The 25,864-nt window shown below is 40.0% G+C and overlaps 1 protein-coding gene across 3 annotated transcripts in view; it reads left to right on the plus strand.

Annotated features, from left to right (window-relative positions):
- Positions 1-25,864, plus strand: part of LOC117410346 (putative Polycomb group protein ASXL2) — a 96,657-nt gene that overhangs the window by 29,074 nt on the left and 41,719 nt on the right. For all 3 annotated transcript variants that reach the window (XM_034016778.3, XM_059025737.1, XM_059025738.1), the window contains one exon: positions 21,298-21,380. In XM_034016778.3, coding sequence (XP_033872669.1) covers positions 21,298-21,380 — 83 coding nt within the window. Of the gene's footprint in view, positions 1-21,297; positions 21,381-25,864 lie in introns of those variants that run through there.

Raw genomic sequence — 25,864 nt, forward strand, 5'->3', positions numbered from 1 at the left:
ATCCCACCCTGATCAGAAAGAACAAGTGTCCCTCCTGGGTGCTACATATATTCAGCAGCAATCTGCCACATAAATTAAAGTGTAATTTTTTAAAAATAAATATAATAATTGATTCAGCATAATGCAATTGACATATCCAAATTTGAACATGATGTCATATTATTTAATCAACAGTATACCACAAATACATACAATAGAAACTATCAGCATTGAAAATACTTTGACATAATGTAATTGACATATCTGACTTAAATCAGAGATTTCATATTAAAGAACACAAATTGACTCCATCATGGAGACCAATTGGTTGTAATGTTTGGAGGGCAAATATCGAGTATGATTCTTTCCGTAGTAACAAAAGTATCAAATTTCCACCTCGATCTGGTAGAGATACTTTCTCCACCCCCACAAATCGTAGTGAGTGTGGAGATGATCCGTGACCAGCTTTTCTATAGTGTTTGGCTATTGCATATTCTTGATTTTGCTTCCTAATTGCTGCTTATTTTTAAGGCTCTTTTTGTATGACCTATGTAAACCAGTCCACATGGACAAGTAAACATATAAAGCACTCCTGTGGTATTACAGTTAATGAAACCTTGAATTTTTATCCTTTTACCCGATCGTGGGTGATTAATAGTTTTAATTACAGTATTTGAGCAGTGGACACAATGGCCACATTTAAAATTACCATCCGATGGATTAGATAACCATGTAAATGCTTTGTCCACTTTTGGAATAAATGAATGGACCAATTTGTCTTTAATGTTTTTTGCACGTTTAAAAGCAGTACTGGGCAGTTTCTCTGTTATCGAATTCAAGGAGTGATCACTTTTTAGTACCTTTATATCATTAGACAAATAATTAAATTCAGAGGTAAAACACATAGTTAGATTTAGTGTTTTTAACTTTCTTTTTAAGAAGTATCTCTCAATCACAATCTTTAGCTTTGTACATTGTTTCTTTAAGAATACGGTTGTCATATCCTCGGGTAATAAATTTGGAGTGCATTTCTTCAGATTTAATTTAAAATTGTGACTGTGCTACAGTTCCTTCTTTCACATAAGAATTGACCTTTCGGTATATTTCTCATCAGTGAGCGAGGATATTGACTTTTTGCCAGTAACGAATTCCGATCTGTTGATTTATTGAATATAGTAGTTTGTAAGGTGCTGTTTTTACCTTTAGATATTTCGAAGTCTAAAACATGTATTCTATCTAGATCAGAGTCATATTTAAATTTTAAATGACTATTTGCGGAATTAATATAATCCACAAAATGATCTAGTTGAGTCTTTGATCCCAACCATATTATATTAATAAGAAGTCATCAATGTACATAAGCCATAGAGAGATAAATGGTAAAAAGATGTTATCATTATTGTAGATGAATTTCTCCTCCCAAAATCCCATATACAAATTGGCATAATTGGGAGCAAATGCTGCACCCATTGCTGTACCTTTTATCTGGAAAAAATACTGACCTTCAAACACAAAATAATTGGAATTTAAGCACAAGTCAAGTAAATCTATAATTAATTGAGAGAGTGGAATAACCTCAGTGGGTCTGGAATTAAAATAGAGTATTATTGAGGACCATCCTGATTTCAATAATACGGTTAAGAACATCACATGTATCAGAAACAAATGAAGGGAGTTTAGGGACAAAGGGTTGTAAAAAAGTCTTTATATTGGCATAGTGGTTCAATAACTGAACCTATACCTGTGACAATAGGTCTTCTGGGAGGTTTAGTGTAATATGACAATTGCATGATGTTGAATCAACAATAATGTTTAATAAGATTGTTAAGTGTATGCCATGTGAATTGAATGCATTGATTGCTAGATTACTATTTCTAGTAATCGGATAATGGTGTTAATGAGTACCGGGTGCATTTAATAGATCTCATGAGTCCTGCTTTCAATACACTCTGATGAAGACAACATGTTGAAACACATCAGCGTACCTGTTTTTACCTTGTTTTATAGGCTAAATATATAGGCTATCCCTCAGCATATAGCTAATTCTCAGAAATTAACATTCCTTTTTGTCCAGTGGGGACCACAAATAATGTTACTCTCATCAACCAGTATCGAGAGAGGAAACTGTACTTCCTTGCTCCAACAGGGACCACAATGAGTGTTAAGAACATAAGAATGTTTAGAAACGAGAGGAGACCATTCGGCCCATCTTGCTCGTTTGGTTGTAGTAGCTTATTGATCCCAGAATCTCATCAAGCAGCTTTTTGAAGGATCCCAGGGTGTCAGCTTCAACAACATTACTGGGGAGTTTGTTAAAGACCCTCACAATTCTCTGTGTAAAAAAGTGCCTTCTATTTTCTGTTCTGAATGCCCCTTTATCTAATCTCCATTTGTGACCCCTGGTCCTTGTTTCTTTTTCCAGGTTGAAAAAGTCCCCTGGGTCGACATTGTCAGTACCTTTTAGAATTTTGAATGCTTGAATCAGATCACCTCGTAGTCTTCTTTGTTCAAGACTAGATTCAGTTCTTTTAGCCTGTCTGCATACGACATGTCTTTTAAACCCGGGATAATTCAGCTCTGTGAAGTTGGCCCCCCTACAAACAGCACAAACGATGAGTCATATATCATTCGTTTGTGCCGTTGAAACAAACGTTTGTGCTGCTATAGTTTTTAAGATATTAACGATTCTTTTTTTAGGGTAGTGACATCACTCAGCCCCCCTACAATGTCAGAATTGAACCAAACTTGTCTCATTCGTTTGTGCTATGTTTGTGCCGGTTTGTGCCGTTGAAACGAACGTTTTTGCTATTATTGTTTCTGAGATATTAACAATATTATTTTAGGACAGTGACGTCACTCAGCCCCCCTACAATGTCGGAATTGAACCAAACTTGTCGCATTCCTTTGTGCTACGTTTGTGCTGATCACTGCTGCAAAATGAATGTTAGTGCTGTTTTCCTTCAATATTTATTCACGATTCTTTTAGAGCGAGTGAGGTCACAGTCTCCCTATAATAACGGGTTTAAATCAAATATGGGTCATTCGTTTGTGCTGCATTAGTGCTGCAAAATTAACGTTACTGCTGCTTTCCTTCAATATGTATTGACACTTCTTCGATAAGAATATGTCACTTGGTAAGCGACGCTGCTTACACAAGTGAATACTAACAAAATAAATATGAATAGCAACGGAAGAAAGTCCAGTCTTTCTTTCATCACTGGCATAGCTTTATTCCGGTCAGAGCCAGATCCTAACACCATTTTACAAGTATACACTGAGGATGCATAGACAATGTTGCAATATTTTTGCTTTTTTGGGCATCTCAAAATTTTCAAGTTCTACTTATTATTATTCAGTCCTCTTGCCTTAAGTGTATGTACATTATGAACACTCAGTGAAAAACCCCAATATGTACAATTACTTCCCTAGTGCTGTTTACACCCCCCCTTCTGAAAGGTATACTCTGGAAACACATCACTAACCACCTGACCTAGCACTAACGAATGGTCTTCTTCTTCTTATTATTAACAGTATGTACAAAACAATAAGGCATCGTATAACAATAGTAGTATTACAGTATGGGGTCTAGGGATTTTACTATGTAGCTATGTTTTTTTTTTTAAACAAATCAGTTCAAGTAAAAGTCTAGAAATTAAGAAAAATATTCAGAAGTTTTTCAGCACATATTGATTTACATATTTTCAATGAGCTGATATATAGAGGTAAGTCACTAAAAAAAGGCAAATATACAGGTCGGACGATTCTGTTATTCTAAAGGCGCTGTGACGTTGTCACGCGAAAAATCAGCCCCCACCCCCCCGACACATTCCTTATGAAATGTTCCTCTATTATGATACTGATTAATTATTAGCCTTTATACGGTCTTACTAAAATACTATAGATAACTAAAAGCAACCGGTGTGATAACCGTTTCTACATCCATCATCTCATCATCCTAACACAAAGAAGACTGTTCAAAATGAAACGTTTGTTTGCAGACTGTTTCCATTGTTTCCATGATTTTCTGACTCAGTGCTTTATGTCCAGGATGTCCAACCCAACCCAACCCAACTCAGAAAGCAGAAATGCAGAAACGTTAACCTGTTAACGTTTCTCTCGTGAGACTGGGTTGCATGTCTAAATGCTTTTAAATAACGCTGAAGCCAAGTGGAAACTATTTTAAAGACAATTAAAGACAGTAAGTTTACCTTTGGTATTATAGTAAATAAACAAGATACAATAATGGTAAAGAAGGTCCCTGGTATTTTCTTATCTTTGTTAAACTGATTAAAGGCACCAGCAAAAATTGGTACTTGCTCAAAAGTAAGATTTCAAATGATTTTTGACAGATTCTATAGAAAACTAAAGTACATTTGTGGTATTTGTCGTGTAGTACTTCTCTAGTACTGTAGTACTTTTTTAGTATGCCTTTAAACCTTTGTAATGCTGGTCTACAGAAGGTGCTGGTTCTGTCATTGTATTGTGTATAAAGTGTTGTTTAATACTTGGCACTTTTCATCTGAATTACTGCAAGAACCAAGCAGTCGCACAACCACGTGGCTCAAGGACATGAAGCTGAAAACTCAGTATGTTTTAATCTGTAAGAAAATGCACTATTTTTCAGTTACTTTTGTAACTGTTGGACACCTACAGACTATAATAAAACATTACTTTCACTTGCAGTTTTTCGCTATTGTTACCTCAAGAAGACACTAGACAAAATATTAAAACAGAAGCCCTTTTTATTAAATGATAAAATGTAACATATATTTTATTAAATGATAAAATGTGACAGTTCGATTCACTTTCAATATGTGCAGTCGACTGCCTCGACGTTTGCACAGGTGTTTAAATGCTTGACTGAAACGTCTGCCCGTTCCAGGAATTCCTTCTTTATTGCATCTATCACAGTATAAAGGCAGCCGATTAATGGAACCATGTCACATTGAAAATGAAATGCCAATTGAAAATATTATTGAACAGTGCGTAATAAAAAAGGAATGTTTTCGGCCCTTTCAAGGTTTAATTGCATGTATGTGTTGCCAGCTAGTTTAAGAAGTTAGCAAATAAACTACAAACTGTTAGGGAATTCTGGGACACTTCCTGTTTCCTCGGCAGGAAGGATACCTCTTCTTCTCCATGTGGGTAATTTACATCAGCATACTGGAGTTAGTTTGTAAAATGGCTCTGGCTGTGCAACAGTGTGCTGATGTTTGTCTGCTATACTTGGTTTCGTTTGCAGGTGAGCTACACTCTTAACGTTCAAATGAATAATGATCTGTTTACTTGTTATTTTACTTCGAAATGTAAGAAATTATTAGAGAAACATAACTTGAAATTACTTTTGTAATGTTTATCTCTGCTGTATCTTGAGTTAACTCTTTCTTAAAATTTAGTCTTTATTATTATACAGCTAGTGCGATTCTGTTCATCTAGCTGCTAATGTTATTTCAGGACCTAGGCAAGTAAAGTAAGATTGAAATTATTGTAATAAATAGTTTTCAGGTGTTTTGCTGGTAACCTTATCGTAAGCATACTGGAGTTAGTTTGTAAAATGGCTCCAGCTGTGCAACAGTGTGCTGATGTCTGTCGGCTATACTTGGTTTCGTTTGCAGGAGATGAGCCAAAAATAAACTCTGTTGTACCTGAGTCTGAGTCAGAGTGATTGTGGTCTGGGTCAAACAAATAATAATACACAACACAACGCAACGCAGAGTACGTTAAAACAACAGGTTGTTTTATTCACAGTAATTCATTCAAACCAAAACTGATATTTAGGAGGAGACGCAGCCTAGCTGCCCATTACGTAACCGTGTGGTCCTGCATGCACTGTAGTTTTAATAAGGGTTACATTTTTTATTATATCTGGTGCCGTGACTCGGATGGGCAGCTTCTAAGGGAAGCGTAAACATAAATAGACAAATAAAAGGTGAATACGGATTTAAAAAAAAAAAAAGAGATAAAAATAAATAAATAAATAAATAATAATTAAGTAAACAACTAGCTGTTACTAACAAGGCAGACCTATGGCTAAGCAGTTTAGTTCTGGAAAGGGAGGACTGGACACAGAAGATGTCTGGGAGTAGAAAGGGCTGGTCAGAAAGGCCTGTGAAGACAGAACAATCTGGATGGTGTTCTGATGAGGAGGAGGAGACCAGAGCCATGCCCCAGATGACAACATGCAAAACGTTCCCAGTGGGCCCAACTCCTACCTATGTGCCAGCGATGCATCAGGTGCGAGGTATGCCATTATTCAGCAATAATAAAGATTGCAGGATTTATATAGAAGACTGGATTAAGGATATCCAATACCTGTTAAGTGCTACACATGTTCCAGAGTCCCTACATTTTGACACACTGGTGCGTTACCTGAGTGGTGGAGCAAGGAAGCTCGTATTGAACCTCCCATTAGAACAGCAGATCGCCTCCAGAGCCTTTGAGGAGTTGAGGGCTGAGTACAGTGACATTTATCTCTTGACCCAATGGCAGACTTTTATGAGCAACACCAGCGCCCAGATGAGTCAGCCTCCACCTATGCCATAGAGCTAGATGCCTTATTGAGGAGCATTGAAGAAAAAATAAATGGAGGCGGGGCACTCCAAGACAGGGACTATAAACTCACCCAGCAGTTCATGCGTGGCATAAGTGAGAAAGATGTACGTGATCGTCTTGCCCCCATGCAGCCTCACTATCTTACATTCAGGCAGTTACAGGGAGAACTGAGACAGCTGGTGAGGGAGAAAAATTCACTAGGCGACAAGAAGGTGAGAGCAAAGAGTGTTAGCAGCATGCAGCAGGCTGCAGTCAGTGCAGAGGGGAGCATGCAAAGTAATGTTTTGCCCCAGCAGGAAGCAGCAGCCACAAGAGGGTTAAGTGATGCTGTTCAGAGCCTTACCACCCTAGTTCAGGACCTTGCCACTCACCAGAGACAGCAGACTGAGAAGATGGGGCGTTTGGAGGTCATGGTTATGCAACAAACTGCTACTACCTACAGGTATGTCCTCACCAGTAGCCAAGGAAGTGGTAATGGAGCAGCGACTCAGAGACCTCCGCGTCGCCAGGAGCCCTTTGTGTGCCATCGGTGTGGTCAAGTTGGCCACATCGCTCGGGGGTGCCGTAACCAGCCAAATGCTTATGCTGTGCAGCACAGTGTAGGAGAAAACAATTCTCATTTAAACTAGTACAGCCTGACACTGAGGGGCAAGTGGAGGGCAACGAAAACAAGACCAGCCCTATAGTTACCTGTGTTCACAGTGCGCCACAGATGGAGTGCAGTGGGGAGACAAATTCTTCCAGTTTAGTTGGCCCAATGAATGAAGATTTTGTTGTGGTGAATAGTGTCCCCTGTAGAGCCCTAATTGATTCAGGATCCCAGATTACATCAATTACTGAGGAGTTTTGGCACCAACACCCCACCCTCGGAAACCTGAGACCAGATGAGGTTGATATCCGCATAGAAGGGGCTGGAGGTCACGAGGTCCCACATCAAGGGGTGTTGCGTTTGAATTTGTCTTTTCTAGACCAGACCTATGCGGCTGTTCCAGTTTTCGTTGTGCCAGCGACACAGTACCGAAAGTCTGTACCACTTCTGTTAGGAACAAATGTTATTAGGGCTAGCAAGCAGGACTTAGAAAAACGGCTGGGCAGAGAGTTCCCTAGCTGCCTGAAAGATGAACATCCAGCCTGGCATGCTGCCTACCAACAGGTGAGGGTGAAGTCACCCGGAAGGGAGCCCCAGACGGTGCCACAAGTTCGTTATGCAGGAAAACAGCCAGTGAAAATTAAGCCTGTGGAACACAGATGCATAACAGTCAAGGCTCCATGGTCTCGTGATAGGAGTCCATACACTGTACTTATCGGACCTCCAGATGGCAAACAGTTTATTAAAAACATGGTGGTGGAAGAAGCAGTGGCAGATGTGGTCCATGGGCGGACTCTAGTGCACCTCTACAACCAAAGCACATACAATATTGTTATAAAAAGGGGCCAGACAGTAGCTAGCATCTCTGCACTGAGCAGCGTAGAAACAGTGGTTCCCTCTGACCCTACCCCAGATCTAGGTAGCACAGCCGGTTCGTCGCATGATCAACAAAGTTCTTCCCCGCCAGATAAAGCACCAGTTCAATCGGACATTCCGGAGATGGATTTGAAGGAGGCAGCAGTGCTGAACCAGGAACAACAGGAAAAGCTGGAAGAACTGCTCCGGAGGAACTCTGATGTGTTTTCAGTTAATCAGTTCGACCTTGGATGTACATCCGCTGTCAAGCATGAAATACCATTGATTGATAACAAGCCCATGCGCCAGCCTTACCGTAGGATCCCACCAGCCCAGTTTCAGGAGGTTAGACGACATCTACAGGATATGGTTGAAGCGGGAGCCATTAGATCAAGTCAGAGCCCTTATGCCTCACCCATTGTAGTGGCCAGGAAGAAAGACGGCTCAATCTGAGTCTGCATTGACTACAGACAACTAAATACAAAGACGGTGAGAGATGCATTCCCTATGCCCCGTATTGAGGAGGCCTTGGATGCTCTTGGTGATGCTGAATTCTACTCCACACTGGATCTCACTTCCGGCTACTAGCAGGTAGAGGTGGCTGAACACGACAAGCCCAAAACTGCATTCACTAAACCCATGGGCCTGTTTGAGTGCAACCGAATGCCTTTTGGCCTGCAGAATGCACCAGCCACCTTCCAAAGACTGATTACTCACTGCCTGGGAGACCTAAATTTTTCAGCTGTGCTGATATATTTAGATGATGTCATTGTATTCTCCCGAACATTTGACGAGCACCTAGAGCGCCTGCAGTTAGTTTTTGACCGGCTGCGCCAGTTCCGGCTTAAGTTAAAACCTAAGAAGTGTCACCTGCTCCGGAAAGAGGTTAAATATTTGGGACATGTGGTGTCAGCCGGTGGTATAGCCACCGACCCAGAGAAAATACAGCAGGTGCGGAACTGGAAGACCCCAACAGACAGGAAGCAGGTAGCGCAATTTTTGGGGTTCTCCGGTTATTACCAGAGATTTATTCAGTTGGACAGGGCAATGTGATCAAGCATTCACTGAGCTGAAGGAGAGATTGACAACAGCACCCGTCTTAGGGTACGCCGACTACAGCCTTCCTTTTGTCCTCCAAACGGATGCTTCAACAGAGCGGTTAGGTGCAGTGCTGGCCCAGGTGCAGTCCGGCAAAGAGAGGGTAATTGCGTACACCAGCCGCAGTCTCACCCCCTCCAAGAAAAGGTACCCGGCTCACAAACTTGAGTTCCTGGCTTTGAAGTGGGCAGTAGCTGAGAAGCTGAGGGACTACTGTTAGAGCACCGTTTCACCGTGTTGACTGACAACAACCCGTTGGTATATGTAACCAGTACTGCCCACCTTGATGCAACAGGGCAACGGTGGGTTGCAAAGCTAGCGGAGTTTGACTTCGAGATAAAATACCCCCCATGAAAGAACGCGAACGCAGATGGCCTCTCACGCATGCCGAGAGCTGAAATTGCAAGCATACTGAAGGTCGGTTGTAATGTCAATACCGCTAGCACTTCGGACCAAGGGGAATTTAACTCCACCAGAAATACTCTATCCAGCACTGCACCACCCAGTCAGTGGGCTGAGGTTATCCCCAGACTGCCTAGGGAGGAGCTTAGGAGACATCAAGAAAAGGACCCAGTAATCTCCGTTGTGCTGCGTTACTTCAAGGCTGGACGGGCACCAAGTGTAAGGAAGAGGAAGCAGGAGGAGCCCCTTGTCAGAGCGATGCTGAGACAGTGGAACAAGCTGACGTCTGAAGAGGACATCCTCATAGAACATTCAAGTCGCCAGAAGGGAATGAAGTTAGACAGGTGGTGCTGCCTGAAAGGCTAAGGTGGGAAGTATTCAACATGCTACACACCGACATGGGCCACTTGGGGACGGAACGAACCGTAGATCTTATGCGTGCACGATGCTATTGGCCAGCTATGTTTTCCACTATCCAACACTGGTGTGAATCATGTGAAAGATGCTGCCTAAGGAAAAGTTCACAGGGCACCCATGCACCCCTGATCTCATTCACACGACTAGGCCTTTAGAGCTTGTATGCCTGGATTTTCTCACGTTGGAGCGCTGCAAAGGGGGTATAGAAAATATCCTGGTAGTTACCGATCACTTTACACGCTATGCTCAGGCTTATCCTACTCCTGACCAGAGAGCAGCTACCATAGCCAAGGTTATGTGGAAACATTTCATTTGCCATTACGGGATTCCCGAAAGGATACACACTGACCAAGGGAGGAACTTTGAGAGTGGTCTCCTGCGCCAACTCTGGAAAGTAATGGGGGTAGCCAAAAGCAGAACCACTCCCTACCACCCACAAGGTAATGGTACCACTGAAAGGTTTAACAGAACCTTGTTGAACATGCTGGGCACCCTGGAACCTCACCAGAAGTCAAACTTGAAGGAGTACGTTGAACCCATGGTCCACGCATATAACTGCACCCGTCATGAGTCCACTGGCTTCTCACCCTACTTCCTCATGTATGGCAGACATCCTCGTCTTAAAGTGGATTTGGCTTTGGGGCTCCCATGCCAGGAGGAGGAGGAATCAGAGCCAGAGGAATACATGTCAAGTCTCTGTAGTAGACTGGAGTTGGCTTACAAGCAAGCAACGTTGGAATCTGAAAGATCCAAGTGCCGTCAGAAACGGTATTACGATCAGAAAGCAAAATAAATTACCTTGAGACCAGGAGACCGTGTCCTAGTGGCAAATAAAAGTGTTAGAGGAAAACAAAAATTGGGAGACAAGTGGGAGAAAATACCGCACATTGTAGTTCGTAAACAATCTGATCTGCCAGTATACGTTGTGTGTCCTGAAACGGGAGGGGGGGAAAGAGTTATTCACCAAAACTTACTGATGCCCTGTATGTTTCTCACATTAAACGTTACCAAGCAGCTTACCTGTATGGATGATCAGGGTTCGAACACTAGCCACGTAAGGTCAAATTTTGAAATAGACACCTCTGAGGATGAGGAAAACTTATATGTAGAGGTAGGGTCACAAGCAAGAAACCGAGGGAATCAGATTGATAGCATAGGAATAGAGAAGCTCCCTAAATCAATTGTACTCTCACCTAGCAGACACATGGGCTTGGGCACCTGTCCATTTCTCAGCGATAGAGACGATAGCGATAATGACAGTCAGCTTAGCTGGGAAAGGGGTTATCATGATACAGAAATAGGGGCTGACTATTCAGAAACGCACAACCCAGACCACATCTGTTTAGGTAGTGAGTTGTCAGGCCCGGAGGGTCCATCCGCCCCGAGCCAGACCCCGGAGGGTCCATCCACCCCGAGCCAGACCCCGGAGGGTCCATCTGCCCCAAGCCAGACCCCGGAGGGTCCATCCGCCCCGAGCCAGACCCCGGAGTGTGCATCCGCCCCGAGCCAGACCCCGGAGGGTCCATCCGCCCCGAGCCAGACCCCGGAGGGTCCATCTGCCCCAAGCCAGACCCCGGAGATTTTACTCATCCGTAGCCAGGCCAGAGCAGGTCCGCCTGCCATGGGCCAGGCCCCAGGAAACATCGAACTCTGTCGCTCCATTCGGCAGAGGAGGCCACCTAATAGGTTATGTTTAGAGCACCACGCAGAGACTCTAGGTTCTGAACAGTGCCGATATTGCCAGAAGATTGCTAGGGGCAGGCAAATCTGGGAAACCCAAAAAGAAGAAACAGGCCCTGCGGATTCCCAGAGACTTTAGAGTTTGCAACAGTTGTGACATACGTTTGCATTAACATGTAAGACAAGGGCGTCCTTTTCTGTAACGGGAGAGTGTAGCCAGCTAGTTTAAGAAGTTAGCAAATAAACTACAAACTGGTAGGGAATTCTGGGACACTTCCTGTTTCCTCGGCAGGAAGGATACCTCTTCTTCTCCATGTGGGTAATTTACATCAGCATACTGGAGTTAGTTTGTAAAATGGCTCCGGCTGTGCAACAGTGTGCTGATGTTTGTCTGCTGTACTTGGTTTCGTTTGCAGGTGAGCTACACTCTTAACGTTCAAATGAATAATTATCTGTTTACTTGTTATTTTACTTCGAAAGGTAAGAAATTATTAGAGAAACATAACTTGAAATTACTTTTGTAATGTTTATCTCTGCTGTATCTTGAGTTAACTCTTTCTTAAAATTGAGTCTTTATTATTATACAGCTAGTGCGATTCTGTTCATCTAGCTGCTAATGTTATTTCAGGGCCTAGGCAAGTAAAGTAAGATTGAAATTATTGTACTAAATAGTTTTCAGGTGTTTTGCTGGTAACCTTATCGTAAGCATACTGGAGTTAGTTTGTAAAATGGCTCCAGCTGTGCAACAGTGTGCTGATGTCTGTCGGCTATACTTGGTTTCGTTTGCAGGAGATGAGCCAAAAATAAACTCTGTTGTACCTGAGTCTGAGTCAGAGTGATTGTGGTCTGGGTCAAACAAATAATAATACACAACACAACGCAACGCAGAGTACACTAAAACAACAGGTTGTTTTATTCACAGTAATTCATACAAACCAAAACTGATATTTAGGAGGAGACGCAGCCTAGCTGCCCATTACGTAACCATGTGGTCCTGCATGCACTGTAGTTTTAATAAGGGTTACATATGCATATAGCAGAAAATACATCGTATTTATTGAAAAGGGACATGTTTATAAAATGCAAAGGTAATAAATCAAAACTGAAAATATAAAAAAATATATAAGAATATTTAGATTGGCAAAAATAAACAATTGCCTGTGGCTGAGAGTTATGTGCCAAACGTTTTTATTCAAATACTTATGTTTTCAATAATAATAATAATAATAATAATAATAATAATAATAATAACATATTTTCCTTGATGATGACGATATCAGTTCTATTTAAAAATAAATAAATAAATAAATAAACGTTTGGCAACGAGACAGAGGTTTGACTCTTTTTTTCTGTTGTAATCGCAGCCATTATCAATGACTTCATTTTTTATAAACTTTATGCACGTATAGTTGCGTGGTTTCCTGCAACTAAATAAATCATCATTGTGGCGTTCTTTCAATTATTTGTCCATAAAGTTAATTATTAGCAGCAGCAGAGCAAAAGCAATAGTAGATTTGACTTTTTAACACAACTGCAAACTAAAAGGCAGGTAAAACGAGAGAGGCTAGATGGGATGCGGTGGTGAAATACTTATCACATTCTGACATGTTTCCAAATTAGCGATTCATTTTAGAATACATTTTGGCACACCAAAGCTTGCTTTGTTGCATTTTGGGATAATTCTGTATTATGAAATGCATCAAGTAACCTATTTTGCGGTGGTATACCAACATCTGTACAAACAAACACATACATGCATATGTATTTCTTGTGTCTTGTTGATTACTCATTTTTAAAAAAATGACAACATAACTCCCCAACAAAATAATCGTTAATATCTTAAAAACATAGCTGCACTAACGTTAGCTTCAACTGCACAAACAAAGTTTGGTTCAGTTCCGACATTGTAGGTGGGCTGAGTGATGTCACTGCCCTAAAATAATATTGTTAATATCTCGGAAACAATGATAGCAAAAACGTTCGTTTCAACGGCACAAACCGGCACAAACATAGCACAAACGAATGAGACAAGTTTGGTTCGATTCCGACATCGTAGGGGGGCTGAGTGACGTCACTGCCCTAAAAAAAGAATTGTTAATATCTTAAAAACTACAGCAGCACAAACGTTTGTTTCAACGGCACAAACCGGCACAAACGAATGATATATGAATCATCGTTTGTTTTGTTTGTAGGGGGGCCAACTTCACGGAGCTGGATAATTCTGGTCGCTCTTCTTTGCACTCTTTCTAGAGCAGCAATATCCTTTTTGTAGCAAGGTAACCAGAACTGAACACAGTATTCTAGGTGAGGGCTTACTAATGCATTAACATTACTTCCCTTGATTTAAATTCAACACTTTTCACTATATATCCGAGCATCTTGTTAGCCTTTTTTATAGCTCCCCCACATTGTCTAGATGAAGACATTTCTGAGTCAACATAAACTCCTAGGTCTTTTTCATAGTTCCCTTCTTCAATTTCAGTGTCTCCCATATGATATTTATAATGCACATTTTTGCTGCCTGCATGCAGTACCTTACACTTTTCTCTATTAAATGTCATTTGCCATGTGTCTGCCCAGTTCTGAATGCTGTCTAGATCATTTTGAATGACCTATGCTGCTGCAACAGTGTTTGCCACTCCTATTTTGTGTCATCTGCAAATTTGACAAGTTTGCTTACTATACCATAATCTAAATCATTAATGTAGATTAGGAATAGCAGAGGACCTAATACTGATCCCTGTGGTACACCACTGGTTACCTCACTCCATTTTGAGGTTTCTCCTCTAATCAGTACTTTCTGTTTTCTACCTGTTAACCACTCCCTAATCCATGTGCATGCATTTCCTTGAATCCCTACTGCGTTCAATTTGAGAATTAATCTTTTATGCGGGACTTTGTCAAAAGCTTTCTGGAAATCTAAATAAACCATGTCGTATGCTTTGCAATTATCCATTGTCGATGTTGCATCCTAAAAAAAAAATCAAGCAGGTTAGTTAGACTCGATCTCCCTTTCCTAAAACCATGCTGACTGTCTCCCAGGATACTGTTACCATATAGGTATTTTTCCATTTTGGATCTTATTATAGTTCCCATAAGTTTACATATAATAGAAGTCAGGCTTATTGGTCTGTAGTTACCTGGTTCGGTTTTGTCTCCCTTTTTGTGGATCGGTATTACGTTTGCTATTTTCCAGTCTGTCGGTACAACCCCTGTGTCAAGAGACTGTTGCATGATCTTGGTTAGCGGTTTGTAAATAACTTCTTTCATTTCTTTGAGTACTATTGGGAGGATCTCATCCGGACCAGGGGATTGTTTATTTTAAGAGCTCCTAGTCCCTTTAACACTTCTACCTCTGTTATGCTAAAGTTATTTAAAACTGGATAGGAACAGGTCGACATGTGGGGCATGTTGTTCGTATCCTCCTTTGTAAAAACCTGTGAAAAGTAATCATTTAATATATTTCTGTGTACTTTGTTTTTGGTCCTTTTTACATGCTCTGTAAAGTGCCTTTTTCGCTGAATATTTTTTTTAATTGATCTATTAAACCATTTTGGCCATTTTGTTTTAGATTTAGATTTGTCTACTTTTGGGATGTAATTGTTTTGCGCCTCTAGTACTACGTTTTTTTTTAAAAAAAACAGCCATCCTTTTTCTGTGGATGTTTTCTCTATTTTACTCCAATATACTTCTGTTAGTCTCTGTTTCATACCTTCATATTTTGCTTTTCTAAAATTGTAAACCTTAGCTTTAGTCATTACTTTTTGGGTTTTCAAAATCACTTCAAATGAGACCATGTTGTGGTCTGAGTTTGCCAATGGATCTCTGACCTCTGTTTTAGTTATTCTGTCTTCGTTATTTGAAAAGACTAAATCAAGTCATGCCTCCCCTCTAGTCGGTGCCTTGACGAATTTTGTTAGGAAGCAGTCATTTTTCATTTCCACCATTTCAATTTTGTCCGTCGTGCTCCCCACCGGGTTTTCCCATTTTATATGGGGGAAGTTGAAATCCCCCATTAGTATGGCTTCTCCTTTGCTATACGCATTTCGAATGTCATTGTATAACAGATTATTTTGCTCAGCGTCTGAATTTGGCGGTCTATAGCAAACTTCTATTATTATGCCCTTTGAATTTTTGTCCATTATTCTGACCCATATTGATTCGGCTTTGTTTTCTTTGTCCAGATTTAACACCAGGGCTTCAAGACTATTTCTTATGTATAGCGCTACCCCTCTGCCTCTTCTGTCCTGCCTGTCATTCCTATACAGTGTATACCCACTAATGTTACACTGACAGGAAACCAAACATTTCAGAGCTCAAGATCACAATGATGATGTTGATTATGAAGATGAATGATGAAAAATCTAAAAAATACAAGTCCCAAGAATTCTCAGCTGGCTGACTTCATCTTTCAAAATACTGCTTGTCTCAACAAATCGTGTAGCACTGATGACAGTAACACAACACGCTTGCAAACTGAAGATTATATGTTCAAATCCCATGTATACCAGACCTTTTTTTTGTATTTATATAAAGATTTGTAGGCAAATGTTCAATTTTAAAACAGAAATAAATAATTTAATATAAATTATACTGATGTCACAATAAGTGCGTTCCCTACTATATTTCCATGTTGACAAAACAAGTTAATTGTCATTAAACTCGGATGTCCTGTAATATACATATGCATGGATAAAAGTGCCTGGGGTTTGCAAAAAAATACGTTGTGAGAAACAGGAGAAAGACATTTTTACCTTACTTTGGCGACTTATTTTTCTTACGGTATGACAGGTATTGACTTTTTTTTCTACATTTTACCTAAGAGTGTTGGGACCTACAAATTAAAAGTGAATTGGCTGATTTACTTTTGCTGCGCCAATACCCTGAAAACACGTAAACTATCCTTGCTGTATAGTCAGGCATTTCTCTCGCTTTGCTGATAACTTGGTGCAAGGAACTACCGTTGTAATAAAACATGGAATAACATGTTCCTGTTTCATTTTACGGATATTTTAAGCCTACCAAGTGATGGTTGTAGACAAGGTAAGATTGCAGTTGGTAGGATTTGTTGGAAATACATCTACAGAGGTTAAAGCCTTCTGCTTGTTCAAAACAAGGACTAGCTTTCTAATATAATCAACCTTGCCAACGTGCCTCTGTCCAGACCTAGGTGGATCAATCCTGCAGGGTAGTGTAAAAGTAAGCCTGTAGGTTCCTGATAATTCCTATCCTACATTTTGTTAAATCCAGCATGTGCCACACTTTGCAGTTGTTTTGATGTGTACAGTAAATTATTAGCCAGTGCATACGGGAGAGCTACGGTATGTGTCCCTACTTGTCATTGTTTCTTAATCTACTGTAACACTTTACTTTTTTTCATATATGTCTGAAACAAGTTAAAATTTTTGCTCTGATGAAAAGTAGATAATATCTTGACTTGTTTCACATGTGGCCTTCTGGTTGGGCACAGTTGTTTTCTACACAAAATCTGTACTGTACTGTAGGTGTTTGGTAAAGCAGGAATGTTTGGTGAGGTATGAATGTGTGTGGTAGGTAACTACAATATTAATGTTGGAGTGATCTCTACAGATCCAAAGCATAAACCCACAGATGGCATGCTGCAGTAATTACCCATACACACAATAGGTGGAGGTTTAATGATGGCATCTTTCAGGATCCCTGGAGCGTTGGAATGATGTGCTTCTGGGTGGAGCTTGTTGTCATGGAGAAAGCACAAGCACTTCCATCAGTTCATTAGGAAAGTGCAGATGCAGGCACTGCCCATAGAGATTGCATTACTGCAGTCATTTCCACAAAGAAAAATAACCCCACCCTTTTTTAGTACATGCCTACATATCAAGTTAATGAATTAAAAAAATAGGAAGAAAAAAAAAGATTCTTCCCATATCGATACATTAAATCTACTTCTCATGAGCATAGCAACATTTCTCTTTATTGCTTTGCTATTGATCTTTTTAGTAATGAAGAATTATTATTATTATTATTATTATTATTATTATTATTATTATTATTATTATTATTATTTGTCTGCCACAAAGTGTTCAGGTAAATGATCCCAGCTAAAAACATTCTAACAGTCTGTAATTTACTCCTACCTTCCCCTTTTTTTTAAAGCAGAAAACAAAAACACATGTGAATTTTACTGAATTCTGCAGCATTAACTGGATATTTTTTCCCTTGAAAAATAATTAAGGCATGGAGTAAAACATTTCCCGAATAGGCCCCTGCTATATGTAGACCGAGGTGCAGTGCATTGGGAGATCCCAGTAATGGTCAGAGCTTGTAGTCTGCTGGTTTTCAGATGCTCATGCTGTTCAGGTGACCTGCTGGTTGGGGGAACGTGTTAAGCAGGTCCAAGAAAAATAGGTCCATAAAAATCCCTTTACTGTGAAGTAAACTGCTGTCTACTCTCCTAAATTAAACTGTTTGGATTATGCACCAGTAAGAGGCCAGTAAACACTTCCCATTCCCAAGTTTAACCCCTTCAGTGCTAGGGGGCGTACAGTGTACGCCCTAAAAATGTCCTCATAAAGTGCTAGGGGGCGTACGGTGTACGTCGTAAAATAAATCTCACTGTGGCGCCAGCTGTGAGCATCCGATCATTTCAGTTTTTTTTACAGTGAGTGTAGAAGGGTTTAAGCTCTCAAAATATGTGAATGATGTATTGGTCCAATAAGTTGCCACCTGTTCCATCAAAACATTACACACAAAAGACAACATTCCTCCGCCCAGGAGAGCAACCACCAAGAAAAGGTGTTAAAACCAATCCTCGCCCAGGAGAACTGGAAGCTGCTAGAGACTGGAAAATGCTGGCAGATGTTGGTCAACGGCTTATTTTTCCACCTGAGATTGCCACCACTAACCTTCGACCAGATATTGTCTTGTGATCTGGATCAGCACGCCTTGTTCACCTGGTAGAGTTAACAGTGCCATGGGAGGATGCTGTAGATGAGGCGTATGAGAGGAAGAAACTGCGGTATGCTCAACTAGCCACTGAAGCGGAACAGCGAGGATGGAGAGTCCGGGTTTACCCAGTGGAAGTGGGTTGTCGAGGATTTGTGGCACACTCTACAACCCGGTTTCTCAGAGACGTCGGATTCAGTGGCCAAGAGTTGCGTCGCACAGTGAAGAACTTATCTGAAGCAGCAGAGAGGAGCAGCAACTGGCTGTGGTTAAGACGGAAAGATTCTGGCTGGGGATCTCAAGCACAATAGAAAGAAAGAAACGCTGATGTACAGGTAAGTAAGCTGGGCTGAGTTGAGTGGGGGACGGAGGGGGGTGATGCTGGGACGCCAGAATCACCGTCGAGCCCTCTTGAGGTGTCGTGGGCTAGTCGACGAAACACTGAGGATGGAAGGTGCCCACTTGAAAACCCCAGAGATGTACCCTACTTAGCTCAATCCAGACGGTTGTCATGCTGATGCGCTGGGGAGGCCGCACTGTGGTTGATCCCCGGAGCCAGCATCGCAGCCGTTGTGTGTGCTGATGCGCCAGGGAGGCAAAATAAGCTGATCCCTGGAGCCAGCATTACACTTCAGCCATTAACACCAGACAGAAGGATATCTACATCATCATATGGAAGGAAACGTAAATGGATGGAGACAGATATGGATCACATTAGGTTACTGTAAAGCTACGTCTTGGTTGGTGCTTATCTTGGCGAGAGCCGAGTTCAAATCAGCATGAAGTTTTAACATCTACTCTCGTGTAATGGAAATCATGGTCACATCATTTAAAAAGTGTTATGATTGACGTGTAAACTGCCCTGTATACGATTTCTCAGTTTTATTCAATGTCGGTTGCGGAAGTCAAACAAGCAAACAAAAAGGTTTGTATTATATTTTTTATAGAACTTTGATTGGCGCAACTTTTCATGGATACAACATTTAGGGGATCTAAGGAACTATTTTTTAGAAAACTTAATCTTACTTTCAATACTTATTTTCAGAATTGATCGATCACTATTGATTATTGTATGCTGTCTCTGTTTCACTGTGGCATATGCGGCATGTGCTTGGGCACGCTGTGTTTGACCAATCACTTCCGACATTTTAGGATATGTGTGGGAGGGTTTAGTATCTCAAAACGTGTGAATGGTGGATTAATCACGTCACTCAAATGGTGAATGATTGATGCCTAAACTGGCCTATAGAGGTTCTCCGTGTTGTTTCGTCTGGAATTCAGTAAGTCAAACAAACAAACTGAAGAGTATATTTCGGGTAGTGGTTTGATTTGAGCAAATCTTGATGGCTACAACATTTAGCAGACCCACAGGAGATATTTTTGTCAAATTTTATTTTATTTTCAACAGTTATTTTCAGAATGAATCAATCGTTATTGATTGCTGTATACTGTCCCAGGCTATGCTGCACCATCCGCAGTAATAATAATATTATAAAATATGTTGGTAGGCTGCGAGTGGGTAATCGCTTACAAAATTTTGGACATGTGTAGGGGTGTGACAAGGATGACAGAGGTTGAGACTCAGAGACAGTTTGGAAAGTTCAAAATAAAGCTTTTTAATAAACAAAAATAAACAGGCATAAGGGCCAAACAAAAAGGTTCAAAACACAAAATACACACAAAACAAAACTTACAAAATAAGGCTTCCAGGCTGGGCGTTGCCTTCACTGGATTCAAAAACGAAAAACACAGCACACTCAAAAACCACTTCCTTCCTCTCCTTCTAGAACTCTCCCAAATGGGAGGCTGAGGCCTCCTTTTATGCCAGGTGGCTAAGTCCTTAACTGGATAATTAATAGGTTGATTGCTCCCACCTGACGCAATCAACCTGGGCAGGGAGGAGAATTTATCTCCATCCCTGCCAATATTTCCAAAGGCAGAGCCCTGCTCTGCCACAAGGGGGTTTTAGTCTTTTGAAATCATATTTTGAATTTAGTTTTTATCTACATTAAAAAATATGTATAGTTTAAATATTAACCCAACAATGTTCAGTTTTAAATGTTTTTTATTATTATTTATTAATACAAATGTTGACGCAGCCATGACAGAAACATACTAACTCCTATTTTTATTTTATTTTTTCTCCATAGATAGTTAACATATTAGCAATGCAAGACACATGCAATTTGACAAATTACCATGTTAGGAAATTACTTTTTTAGGGCTTTTTTAAGTGGCACAGAAATTGTAATTTTTTATTTTCTTCCCCATGTAATCTGCAATATCTCAATCAGTTGAGCAGATATTCCTAAATAAATTATATCATTGAAAGGTTCAGATTGTGCTGAAAAAAAACAATATATAGGTTTCCTTTAGAGACCTGTGAGAAATGTGACTTTTAAACAATTCAGTCACAAATTTAAGAAAAACCCCATAGCAGCGAAGGGGTTAAACTTATACATGTACCAAGACTGGAGCTACTAGAATTTTTCAGTAGTTCTGCCGTGTGAAGAGGGATTTCAAAAGTGGGAAACAAAATGATCAGCAGCAAATTAATAAGTGACTTCTGAGAAAGCAAGTTATTTAATTTTAAATTGTCAAAACAGACTTTAGTTTAAACAGGACTTCTTGAATAGATACAATTGTCATCTGCAGTCTTTTCAGTAAATACCTCTGACAAAGCTTCAGTCTTTAGTACATACAGTATACTGAGTACTGCTTTAGTGAAGTTAAGATTAGCTCAGCTTTAAAATCTATGGCACCCGTAAGTCTATAATCCCTCTGTTTGTGTTGCTTTTCAGGTACTGGAGAAGTATTCCAACACACCCATGAGCCATAAAGAAATTCTTCAGGTGATCCAAAGAGAGGGTTTGAAAGAGATCAGGTAAGAAATGCACTTTGATCTGTCTCTTTTATTATAGGAATACATTCTGTGATAGTGTTGAAGTTACACCACACCTTCAGTAAACGAGAACCATCTATCAAAACCGCTTTTCTGTCCTCATTTGTTTATTAAAAACATACAAAGATCTCAGGCAGTGAAAAATACTTTCTTTTCATGACCGTCGCTGGGCATAAAGGTCATTTTAATGATCTAAACTGTCTGATTTTGCATAATACAGTAATCCTTTGCGTATCTGCCCATACCTAACTGTTTATCTGCCATGATCAATCTCTTCAGCAAGGTTAGTTTATTATTGAACAGAGAAAATTAGTTCAGAGATTGAAGATCCTACCAAAGTTTCCGTACACTGTGTTGTATGTGCTCCGTGCACAACCATTGCTGGTAGTGTCACGTGAGCTGTTCAGTGTGCTGATATGTAAATAACTCCTCTTCACCTACGGGGCGTATCAACTTTAACCTCCATCTCAATCTCCTGCCTGTCACTCAGCAGTGAATGCACGCACCCACACTGCAGACGGCTACCCTGTCACAAGCATTAGTATCTTTCTAAACAAAGCATTTAGGGGATCTCAAAACAATACTTGTGTGAATATAGTAATTCTTACAGCTCTGTATAATGGTATTTAAAACAGAATTAATTTATCCGCCTTTTTACATACCTGCCCTTATTCTGGTCCCACCGCAGTCGGATATGTGACGGATTATTGTATTAGATTTCTTATCTGTTTTTTATACCATGTTATGTGTTGTTAATTATCATTTATTAACATTTCTACACATTAATATTTGACATCTTCTGAGCAAGGTGGAATTTCTTTAAATAAATTACCACCCATACTCTTGGGGTGTGCACCTGTCATTTATTTCCCCCTAAAACAACAAGTTCCTTACATATGATTCATTGCAAATCTCTGATAAACGCACTGTTTCCGGGTGAAGAAAGTAGTGGTCATTTTAGTACTGACCTCATTAGAGCTTGCATGCATAGACAGTCCCAAATGTAAAATATATTGTTGACTTTATTAGACTGGTCTTAGCAGACACCATTACACAGGGCGACTTACAATTGTTACAAGATATCACATTATTTTTACATACAATTACCCATTTATACAGTTGGGTTTTTACTGATGCAATCTAGGTAAAGTACCTTGCTCAAGGGTACAGCAGCAGTGTCCCCCACCTGGGATTGAACCCACGACCCTCCGGTCAAGAGTCCAGAGCTACTCCACACTCCTGCATCTGCTAGGATTTATTTAAATTATATATATGCTAAGAAGTTACATTTAATTAATACATTGGAAGTAGTTTTAAAATCCAGAAGCCTTAAATCTCCAAAATAAGCTTATATGAAAAGCAATGCATTTTTTCCCCATCCCCTGAGAAGTGCTGTTTTATGCAGTCATAGCATTTTGATCTGAGGAGCAAGCTTTTTTTTTTTTGCCAGTCAGCGGCAGTGTTGACGTGGCAGACTTGAATTCATGTACGGTTCAAAGCAGTAGGAAACCGCTGTCTTTATTATTTTTTTTAGCTTTTAGAGAACAATGGCTATCATTCCTCTCCTCTCACTCACAAACTCAAATCTCCATAAACACACCCAAGCCCCTCCCCCTTCCTCACTCATTGGTCCAACACTCCCTATCTCTGACTGCTCATGTCAGTGCTGCTCCCACCCCTACAGTGACACACTCACACACAGGCTGTCTTTCAGGTCTAGTCACAGAAGCACCAAAACACACAGAGAGCACTAACAGATCTGAACAAGAATAACAGTTTGCAAGCACACATTATTTACAGAGTACTCCCATCCCCTTCCCCAGTCCATAATCAGGTTCATTCCCACATTGTCCCCAGCTTTTTGAAGCAAAGTGCATTGTTTGTTGACTGAGTTCCAAGCATGCTTTAGCAAGTGCACAGCATCTAACACAGATGTTTTATTTACACTGCATTTTCATGCTGATGCTCATCGCTTTTCTCTTTCCAGCCATGCTTGCTTGCTGTTGCAGTCAGTGCTGTTTTTCAAACTGTAAATAAACCTGACACACTGCGTACAGGGATTAAATAGCCAAGGTACAGTACAGGAGTAATCACTCAGTAACGAGGTGCAAACAGCTGATTGATCGATCTGGCAAGCTTTTTTACCTTCTTTTTTATCTTCAAAACTGTGTCACATAGAATACAAACGTAATGCTGGCTTTGTTTTACAACGTATAGACTAGTAGAACCTTGATAACATTTTTGTTTGTTTGGTGAATCTCCACAAAACTTTGTTTTATGCATATGTAAAGACCTTCTTCTTGTCACGGATTTGTGCCACAGAACAATTTAGTGAACAAAACGTTATTTACCATAAAAACAAACAAATAAACCAAAAAAAAAAAAGCTTTTTTGTGTCATTTTTAAAAGCCAGCAAAAGTGCAAATTTTTCATTTAAATGCTGGATATGTAGACTGCATGTATGCTCCGGTTTATTTTTGCTTATTAATAAACCTATTTTATGCAACTTGCATGATCGGAAAAAAAATGTCTCTGTGCTGTTAAATACACCACCTGCAAGCCACCCAGGCATTGTCTTTCTTCAGGATGTCTTTGTAGTCATTCAATTTGCAATCATAAAATAATGGATACTGCTGCACCTCATAAATTAACTTTTCGTCGCCCAAACAGGTTCTATTTTAGCTACGCGAACATTTCTCAAAGCGAAGTCACTCACATCACTCTCTGCTGGTGTGGATACTCCCATTTGATGCAGTGACTTCTAAGTTATTTGCTCGCATCACTCGCATCCAGTGTGGATGCAGCTTTAGAAGAAAAAAACGATCCTGTGCATTCCCTATTGCACCTTGCACACTGAGTCTGTAATTGTCATACGACGGTGATGCGTCAATTTTGGAATCGAAACAAGTTCGATTTGATCCAATTTTGATGTGTGTTAAAAATTACATTGACCACTGAAGAACGACTGGGAAGACACTTGGATTCTTGCAGTTCCCTGAACAAAATAGAAAACTAATTGTGTGTGTGTCACCAAACAAAAATTCACCTTATACCGTCAGGTCGGACACGACCTCTGGAGACCTCCATGTCATGATCCTCCACCTGTTTCTTTATGATAAATCCAACAAAGATTACAAAGGCTTTGAGAAAAAAAGAAAACATAGGGAAAGACATTGCTGAGGACTTGAGGCATGAATGATATGTATTATAAAACATGAAATTATGAACTGATAACATACATAAACACATGGATTTTGTGCAGTATAGGTTATTACAAGCATACACTTTTTATTTCAATTGTATTCGAGGAAGTAAACAAACAATGGCCTAACTTGGAGACACATATCAGAGAAAGAAGTGTGACAGGGCAACCAAGAGCGGTCAGGGCTTAACAGTCAGAAAAGTGGGGCAGTACATGAAAGGGATGGAATTTCTGGCTCCATACACACAGAGTAGTAGAAGGTCATTATGGTAAAGTATTTTCGGTAGCTCATTGCTAGCTTCCCAACTTTTAGATATATTTATTACAGGAGTGAGTGTTTGAAAAATTAAATATTGGTCATATGGTTTCTGATGCTATGACAACTGTGTTGTGTAATATATGTTTTTTTGTTGGTTTTTTTTTATGTATTGCGTAACAACATTATTGTAGATCTAGTAGAAACATAATAATTAGCAAATGTTTAACTTCCATCAGTGTTTGCTGATCATTAAGTTTATACTACATTTAACATTTTTTGTGTTCAAAGTTATGTAAGAATTAACAACAGAATTGTATTTATTTTTTATTAAAATCCTTAAACTAGGTATATTTACTACAAAGCCTTCACTGCACATCAGCGCTCTGAATTACGATATTAACGCATCTTGTGTGCAATGGATTGATGCACAACTTTTTCAGATGACAGATGCTAAATGATGGAACGGATCCAGTGTGCAATGGCCTTAAGTGGTGGCGACTGTATCATAGTTCCTCTATGTCTGTAGACATTTTAATTATTACCAAAAAAAAAAAAAAAAAAAAGATACTGTACCTTTAGTTTACAAACCAGCTTAACATAGCTAGTCAAAGCATTCACGTTTTTTAATATCCCAAATTGCATTCATGGCAAAAATATTTAACACATTTCAGAGATCCGATTGATTAGGTTATAGTTCAGCACAGATCGTGAGTTTAGAAGACCACATACTTCTGCCTTTGTTAACTGCAATCTTGCTGAGGCCGGAATAAATATCATTACTGCTTGTCACAAAGACGGCCGGAGTGGGTGGCGTCAGACCAGAAGCAGGAAATAAACAGACAGAGAGGTGTGGTTTGGTGAAGCTGATCGAATGCTTTCGCTCAGCATTTAATAAACAGAACAGAAAATAAAAGGTTTTAACACAAAACACGGGACATGGCACTATACGCCAAAATAAAAAGACAAACAAAACGTACTAAACACTTAACAAACGGTGCACGGAGA

The sequence above is a fragment of the Acipenser ruthenus genome, chromosome 6, assembly GCF_902713425.1.
Source record: "Acipenser ruthenus chromosome 6, fAciRut3.2 maternal haplotype, whole genome shotgun sequence".
NCBI classification, from domain to species: Eukaryota; Metazoa; Chordata; class Actinopteri; order Acipenseriformes; family Acipenseridae; genus Acipenser; species Acipenser ruthenus.